General features: G+C 42.9%; 2 protein-coding genes across 2 annotated transcripts in view; both read left to right on the top strand.

Annotated features, from left to right (window-relative positions):
* Positions 1–211: 211 nt before the first annotated feature.
* On the top strand, positions 212–6,489 carry mpzl3 (myelin protein zero-like 3). The gene is made up of 6 exons (XM_056757097.1): positions 212–399; positions 3,846–4,015; positions 5,326–5,536; positions 5,629–5,794; positions 5,961–6,009; positions 6,114–6,489. Exons 1-6 carry the CDS (start codon positions 318–320, stop codon positions 6,174–6,176), a joined length of 741 nt encoding a protein of 246 aa, XP_056613075.1. The 5' UTR covers positions 212–317; the 3' UTR covers positions 6,177–6,489.
* A 1,607-nt stretch (positions 6,490–8,096) lies between these two features.
* gap43 (growth associated protein 43) overlaps positions 8,097–8,409 on the top strand; it is a 5,370-nt gene continuing 5,057 nt past the window's right edge. Inside the window, exon 1 of the mRNA XM_056755944.1 lies at positions 8,097–8,304. Within this exon, the coding sequence (XP_056611922.1) occupies positions 8,275–8,304 (30 nt within the window). The 5' untranslated portion in view covers positions 8,097–8,274. The remainder of the gene's footprint in view (positions 8,305–8,409) is intronic.

Genomic DNA, 8,409 nt, shown 5'->3' with positions numbered 1-8,409 from the left:
ATGACGTTTCGTTAATTATAATTAATACATGCATACATTAACAGTCAGTCTGTCATTTTTTGATTAAGTTATGTGATATATAATGTGCTGCTGGACTTTTTGTGTATGTCGAGACTAAAATTATTACTTTTTAAAGTTTATTAAAACACTCAATGTTGACAAGTGTCACGGTCATGTGTGTGCGCGCGTGCGCGTGTTGTCATGTGAACTTCCTGTTTCACCTGCTCGGCAGGTACCAGACGATTCAACATGGAGGACAAACACAAACCTTCGACATAAACAACAGAAGTAAACTCGTCTATATTCTCTGTAATGTGATGAGATATGAGCTGAACTCGACGATGGATTCACACAGAAGCTCGTTTAAAGGATTATCGTCGTGTGTTGTGTTTGTTTGCGGTAAGTTTCACTTCGTCAGGTTCCAACACAAACAAACTCCGCGTAACAAAATCTGCTTTAAACTCGACAGCTTCTGAAAGACTGTTAACGGCGTTTTTAAATCAGCAATAATGCTTTCTGCCGATCTTTTGCTGTATCTGTTGGTTAAAGAAGTGAATTATTAAACAGTATTGACTTTATGATTATGGGTTATAAAGTTTAAATACTGTCATTCATGCTCACGAGATTATTAAATGGAGATTCAAGTGACTGTCAGTGTCTCTAAACTCACTTCCCCATATAAATAACATGTTCCGGTCAAACAGTGTGTTTAGGGTTCTGGTGAATATCATTAGAATCACATTGTGTGTTGTTTCTGATGTTTGTTGTGATATGATGACGGGTGTTGTGTGTGTTGCGAACAAATGAATTGGGTACAACAGAATTGTACATTTCATGAGAGAGAGAGAGAGAGAGAGAGAGAGAGATATGAACTGAGAGATAGAGAGAGAGAGAGAGAGAGAGAGAGAGAGATGAACTGAGACAGAGAGACATGAACTGAGAGATAGAGAGAGAGAGAGATGAACTGAGAGAGAGAGAGATGAACTGAGAGAGATGAACTGAGAGAGAGAGAGAGAGAGAGAGAGAGATGAACTGAGAGAGAGAGAGAGAGAGAGAGAGAGAGAGAGTGAGAGATATGAACTGAGAGAGAGAGACATGAACTGAGAGATAGAGAGAGAGAGAGATGAACTGAGAGAGAGAGAGATGAACTGAGAGAGAGAGAGAGAGAGAGAGAGAGAGAGAGAGAGAGATGAACTGAGAGAGAGAGAGAGAGAGAGAGATGAACTGAGTGAGAGAGAGAGAGAGAGAGAGACATGAACTGAGAGAGAGATAGAGAGAGAGAGAGAGAGAGAGAGAGAGAGACATGAACTGAGAGAGAGAGAGAGAGAGAGAGACATGAACTGACAGAGAGAGAGAGAGAGAGAGAGATATGAACTGAGAGAGAGAGACATGAACTGAGAGAGAGAGAGAGAGAGAGAGAGAGAGACATGAACTGAGAGAGAGAGAGAGAGAGAGACATGAACTGAGAGAGAGAGAGAGGGAGAGAGAGAGAGGGTGAGAGAGATATGAACTGAGAGAGAGAGAGAGAGAGAGAGAGGGTGAGAGAGATATGAACTGAGAGAGAGAGAGAGAGAGAGAGAGAGGGGTGAGAGAGATATGAACTGAGAGAGAGAGAGAGAGAGAGAGAGAGAGGGTGAGAGAGATATGAACTGAGAGAGAGAGAGAGAGAGAGAGAGAGAGAGGGTGAGAGAGATATGAACTGAGAGAGAGAGAGAGAGAGAGGGTGAGAGAGACATGAACTGAGAGAGAGAGAGAGAGGGTGAGAGAGATATGAACTGAGAGATAGAGAGAGGGTGAGAGAGATATGAACTGAGAGATAGAGAGAGAGAGAGAGAGAGAGAGAGACATGAACTGAGAGAGAGAGAGAGAGAGAGAGAGAGGGTGAGAGAGATATGAACTGAGAGATAGAGAGAGAGAGAGAGAGAGAGAGAGAGAGACATGAACTGAGAGAGAGAGAGAGAGAGAGAGAGAGAGGGTGAGAGAGATATGAACAGAGAGAGAGAGAGAGAGAGAGAGAGACATGAACTGAGAGAGAGAGAGAGAGAGAGAGAGAGAGAGAGAGAGATGAACTGAGAGAGAGAGGGTGAGAGAGGGTGAGAGAGGGTGAGAGAGGGTGAGAGAGATATGAACTGAGAGAGAGAGAGAGAGAGAGAGAGAGAGAGAGAGAGAGAGGGTGAGAGAGATATGAACTGAGAGAGAGAGAGAGAGAGAGAGGGTGAGAGAGACATGAACTGAGAGAGAGAGAGAGAGAGAGAGGGTGAGAGAGATATGAACTGAGAGAGAGAGAGAGAGAGAGAGAGATGAACTGAGAGAGAGAGAGAGAGAGAGAGGGTGAGAGAGATATGAACTGAGAGAGAGAGAGAGAGAGAGAGAGAGAGAGAGAGAGAGAGAGAGAGAGAGAGAGAGAGAGAGAGAGAGACATGAACTGAGAGAGAGAGAGAGAGAGAGAGAGAGAGAGAGAGAGAGGGTGAGAGCGATATGAACTGAGAGAGAGAGAGAGAGAGAGAGATGAACTGAGAGAGAGAGAGAGAGAGAGAGGGTGAGAGAGATATGAACTGAGAGAGAGAGAGAGAGAGAGAGAGAGAGAGAGAGAGAGAGAGAGAGAGAGAGACATGAACTGAGAGAGAGAGAGAGAGAGAGAGAGAGAGAGAGAGAGAGGGTGAGAGCGATATAAACTGAGAGAGAGATAGAGAGAGGATGCCATCACACACAGTTTGGTGTGTTTTTTGTGTTTTAATCAAATGAAACAGACAGTCTCAAGTTTGATGATGATGATAACAGCAACACATCTGCAGTGTTTAACATGAATAAGTTGTCTGACTCGACCGCTCATGGTTGTGTCACAGGTCAAAGTTAAACTCTGTCACGTGAGCTGATACACACAATCCCAGTGAAGTGAAGTTTCTACAGACTCATTCATTCAGTCAAGAACTTAAAAACTACTTTATTGTTATTAGGGATGTCAAACAACTAATCACATCCATAATACAATTGTGTGTTATACCCTATTACCCTCTGTTTGTGTACTGTGCATATTCATTTTGTATTTATTAACACAAACATGAATAAAAATATATATATATAAGATTTATCAACTGTTTATATATCATTTAAATTATTGGTAAAAATAAATTTGAATATTTTCTAAATAGTGTAAGTGTTTATAAATACAAAATGTATATACACATTACACAAAATATATATATTATGCAAACACAAACTAATTGCGTTTATCAGCACTAAATGTTATGAGATGAACGTTTCAAATATAAATATTGAATATCTGAAGTAAAGTCACAATAGTGTTGAATTTATCCATATTCTATTATAAGCTGCTGTTGGGTTTTATTAAGCCACTCTTGATATAGACTGGACTGAAGTGGATCAGAGCAGTATTATTTCATCTGCCTTTAATATGCAATACCATTCCATTTTCTACCGCTTTTCCGAACTACCTCGGGTCACGGGGAGCTCAGGAGTCTCAGGAGGGATCTCAGGAGTCATCGGGCATCAAGGCAGGATTAATATGCAATAGAAGGAATATATTTTATATAATTATATATATATATATATATATAGTAGTCAAATATGAAAATTCTCTCAGAATCTCAGCGCACTTACCTGAAATGTTGTAGGTTTACACATGGAGAGACATGAAATATCAGCAGTCCATATGTGTGTGGAGAGACGGTATCTATGTAGTATTTTCCATTTAAAGACCATATATTGTGTTTCTCATGTGTTAATCCTCGTTCTGTCTAATTTGATTGTATGTAAAGCTGCTTTGCACAGTGCAGGATTGCAGAAATAATGAAGTGAACTGTTTGTGATTGTGTTTCATGTAGTTCTGCTGAGTGATGTGTGTTGCATCACACTCAAAGCTCCTGCAGAGATCAGCGTCATCAGAGGAGCGACAGTGACCCTGTCCTGCACCTTCACCTCCTCCAGCCGGGTCACCAGTCTCATGTCTGTCGACTGGACCTTCAGACCACAGAGCGGTGGTCCTGCCAAACTGGTGAGCTGCACACACACACACACACACACATGTTGGGTTTCCATGTTTTATGGGGACATTTCATAGACAAAATGGTTTTCATACTGTACAAACTGTATATCATATTCTCTACCCCCTAACCTAACAATCACACAACACTTTCTGATCTTTTAGATTTTCAGATAAGTTAATTCTGTATGATATATGAGCTAATTTCCTCATGGGGACCTACAAGGACAAGGATTTAGATATCGCCATCTTTGTGGGGACATTTTATTTACCGTAGGGTTTACCAGGTACACACACACTGATGATGATGAGTGTGGGTGTGGTGTGTTAACAGCAGGATGAGTGTTCACCTCAGCTGAGAGAGACACATCATCATCACAGACCGCAGATGTGTGTCTGAATTATTCGGCAGTGTGAAGGTCCATGTCATGTCAAGTGTGTGATCTTGAGTGTGTCTCTACAGTTGTCCTATAAAACAGAGCTTTTCAGTTTAAGCAAGAGAAAACAATCACTTTTCTTCTCTTCAGTTTTAAACATTCTATAAGACTGATGTAAGGTTCATAAATTGCACCTTGTATAGCATCTGAAATGAATAAAAGGTGGAAAAAAATAGTTTTTAAATGCTCTGTACACACAGCTGTTTGTCTGTTGTGAAAACTCAGCTGAAGTTTTTGTGTGTGTGTATGTGTGTGCGCCCATATGTGTGTGTGTTTGTGTATCTGTGTGCGCCCGTATGTGTGTGCGTGTGTGTGCTTGCGTGTTTATTTGCATATGTGTGTGTGTGCCCATGTATGTGTATTCGTGTGTATGTATTGCTGTCAAAATCTTAATCACTGACCTAACACCAAATCAAAGTTTAGTTGACACATAATCACATAGTGAGACTTCAGCCTGAGTTTCATAGACACGAACACATTTAGTTTGTGAGTAATGAAGGTATGACTCATGAAGCCACACCCTTCAGTGACATCACACACACACACACGCACACAAACACACACTGTTAAGGGGGTGTGGTCATTTGTCATTCATACAGAAGATCATGTCAGACTGTGAGGGAATGTTTTCATCCACATTAGTAAACACGTCATCTACATTTACTTTCATTCATGGTGCATTCATGTTTCAGCACATTATTGTTACAGAAATGTTTTATTTCTCTTATTTTGACGTGTAAACTACGTTGGGCGGGAAGTGAAAGAATACAACAAATGGCAAAACTTTTTTTTTGTCAAGACCCATTGTGGACTTGTAATGACTTTGATGTTGATGATATGAATACCTCCCCCTGCTGGTGACTGGTGGTCTCTCTGTCTCTCTAGTTTTTTCACTTCTCGTCTCAAGCGTACCCCCCTGATGATGATCATTTCAGAGGTCGTGTGAAGTGGGTGGGCAGTCCGTCACGAGGTGAAGCATCCATTCAGCTTCTGAACACATCGCTCACAGATAACGGCACGTATGGCTGCACCGTACGCAACCCACCTGACATCCAGGGCAGCCCCGCCCTCACCGTCCTCACCGTCTCCCCAAAGAGTGAGACACATCACAACCATCATATTTATCAACATATATTTATCTTCAGAATGACTGAAAATAATCTCTCTTGCTGTCTCTCTGTGTGTCAGGATTGTCTTTGGCGTTCACAGATGTGGCTGTGCTGCTGGTGTTTGTTTTGGTTCCGTCAGGTCTGATCACTCTGGTTCTGCTGTGCCGGATGCTCTGTCCCTGCTGGTCTGTATCAGACGAAAGTGATGCTGTGACCCATCACTCACCCATCGAGGTCATCTCTGGGTGAGGAAACCTGTCTCTCTCTCTCCCGCTCTCTCTCTCTCTCTCTCCCGCTCTCTCTCTCCTGCTCTCTCTCTCTCTCCCTCCCTCTCTCTCTCACTCACTCTCTCAACCTCTGTCACATACAGTAATGATGTGTTGGGGATCATGTCTGTGTCTGTGTTCACAGAGAGGAGTATTTTTACAAACAGAAGACGGTTTGCTGCTGTTACTTAAAGGTGAGTGTCTGATGTTCTTTAACAGAGAGATGAAGCTGATATCTGTATTCCTCTCATTAAAGAGCTGAACGATGACAAACATGTGATGTGTGTTTCTCTTTCAGGACTCATATTATGAACCCGACTACACGCTACACGAGAAAGAGATCACCGAGTCACAGTGTTAAAACATCTCTGTGTTTGTGTTATCATGTATAAAGTTTTGTTGTTGATCTGTACTTCATCATAGACTCATCCATAAAATATATTCACAGTCTAGTATTTTAAGCTTTAGTTTAATGCCGGTCCTCAGTCTTGATAAACTTATGAATTATTTCTCATAACTGCTGAAAATTTATTTTTTGTACTCGCCCATAAACTGCCATGTTTTGTTATGCTAAATGTATTAGCTGTCTACTGTTGAGGGGCTTTTGTAATATGTTCAGCATTAGGACATTATAATTAAATCTCATTTGAATGAAAGACTGAGTTAATAATGCATCTTCTGTCTGTGTGTGTGTTCATTCGTGTGTGTGTGTTCGTGTTCGTTTGTGTGTACTTGTACATCTAACTTTATGAGGACCAGTTTGAGTTTTAGACCAGCAGAGTGAGGACTAAGAGAGTAAAGTGAGGACATTTTGTCCGGTCCTCACTTTCTGAGACCCCTTTAAAGGGCTGTTTGAGGGTCAAGACCTGGTTTTAGGGTTTAGGTTATAATCAGGTTTAGGTTATAATCAGGTTTAGGGTATAATCAGGTTTAGGGTATAATCAGGTTTAGGGTGAGGGTTAGGTACTCACTTCTGATGGTTAGGGTTAGGGGCTAGAGAATGCATTGTGTTAATGTATGACCTCATAAAGATAGCTGTACAAAGGTGTGTGTGTGTTTGTTCCCTCTGTAAGAGACACGATATCAGATCATTATTCTATTCGTTCATCTTCAAACACTTTAGATTTAACACGAGAGATCTTACAGGCCAGTTTGAGTCGCACCTCTCTAGCGCTTGACTGTGTTCATCCAGCATGCGCGTGTGTGTTAGTCATCCGCTCTAGCCTGTTGCCATGGAGACGGAGCATAAGCAGAGAGAGCGATTCGGCGGTGTCCGTGGGGTCTCGTGAACGCGCAGACACATTCAGTCATGAGCGGATGGAGTTTCGCCCTCAGTTGGAGTCGGAGGATGCCGTTTGCCTTGTTGGTTGCCTTGGCAACAGTTGCCTCTCTGATCGGGGTGGAGGTGCGGTGCTTTCAGGGTGTATGATGCAGGCTTGAAGGTATTCACACGTACACGCGCAGAACATTTGAATCAGCAGAATGCAAATCAGACGCTTCTGAGAAAGTTCACGAGGAGCTACACACACACACACACACACACCTGAAGCCTCTCCGTCTCACACTCCTACAGCCCCTCTGATGCACAACTGTAAAGGCCATTTTTTCAATATATAGATTTGTTTGGCACCGTCAGATTCCAGAGATTTATTTATCTCGGCCAGATCCCAACAAACCACATCAACACATTTCACAAAATTGATCCCCGCGACTGGATTTGTGGTTCAGAGTCACAACATGTTTAAACGCAGAATGTGTTCATATTGAAATGAATAGAAAGCGTGTCATGTAACATTGTGTCTATGTATTTCAACGCATCATGTGTACCGCGTGTTTGATTTCAGATGTGACTTGGAGTGAGAGCTCACGTGGGAGGTTTGACCTTCACAGACACGCTGAACGTTTCTTTAAGGGTGTGTTCGGGATGATGAAGATGTTCTGCTGCTGTGCTCATTGGTCAGAAAGAGTCCCAGAGGAATCCCCCCGTGCGGGTGCTGGGGGGGTCAGTGGGGTCATCATCACTAGAGAAAGAGCCCTGAGAGAAGCGTGAACCTCGTGGATTCGCTGCACTGTTACCATGCCAACGACACACAGCACCTCACGCGTCCACCGCGTGAATATATAGACGGACCGCCGCCCGCCGGACACATCGCGCGTTCAATCATTCACAGGCATTGTGATAAGGGCGGGGCGCGCGCGCGTGCGTGTGCGCGGGGGGTGGGCTCAACGGGTTCGTCGGTGTGTGTGTGTGAGAGAGGGGGTTTATAGGGTGGGATTATTCTCATTGTTGGCAGTGCAGAGAGACAGACAGAGTGACTGAGTCTGAACTGTGATGAGTTTGAGCATCAGCTGTTGATACAGCCGGCGCGCGCGCGAGAGAGAGAGAGAGAGAGAGAGAGAGACGGAGAGTGTGAAGAGAGAAAGGAAGAAACGGAGTGAGACACTGAGAGGATAAGACTATGCTGTGCTGTATCAGAAGAACGAAGCCGGTAAATATCTGCATTATTCACACATTTACTGTCACCTGTGATGTATGACGTGATGATTGTGTGTTCTGAATTATTATCACAATTTAGTGAATCTTCAGCTGAACA

The sequence above is a fragment of the Triplophysa dalaica genome, chromosome 9 (assembly GCF_015846415.1).
Source record: "Triplophysa dalaica isolate WHDGS20190420 chromosome 9, ASM1584641v1, whole genome shotgun sequence".
NCBI lineage: Eukaryota > Metazoa > Chordata > Actinopteri > Cypriniformes > Nemacheilidae > Triplophysa > Triplophysa dalaica.
The sequence above is the reverse complement of the archived record's forward strand: the minus strand, read 5'-3'. Positions and strand labels throughout refer to the sequence as shown.

Excerpts from the sequence above, each read along its gene's own strand:
- mpzl3 (XM_056757097.1), top strand. The coding sequence starts at position 318 with ATGAGATATGAGCTGAACTCGACGATGGATTCACACAGAAGCTCGTTT. Across the intron at positions 4,016-5,325 it reads GCGGTGGTCCTGCCAAACTG|TTTTTTCACTTCTCGTCTCA; the intron begins GTGAGCTGCACA and ends CTGTCTCTCTAG. Across the intron at positions 5,537-5,628 it reads CCTCACCGTCTCCCCAAAGA|GATTGTCTTTGGCGTTCACA; the intron begins GTGAGACACATC and ends TCTGTGTGTCAG.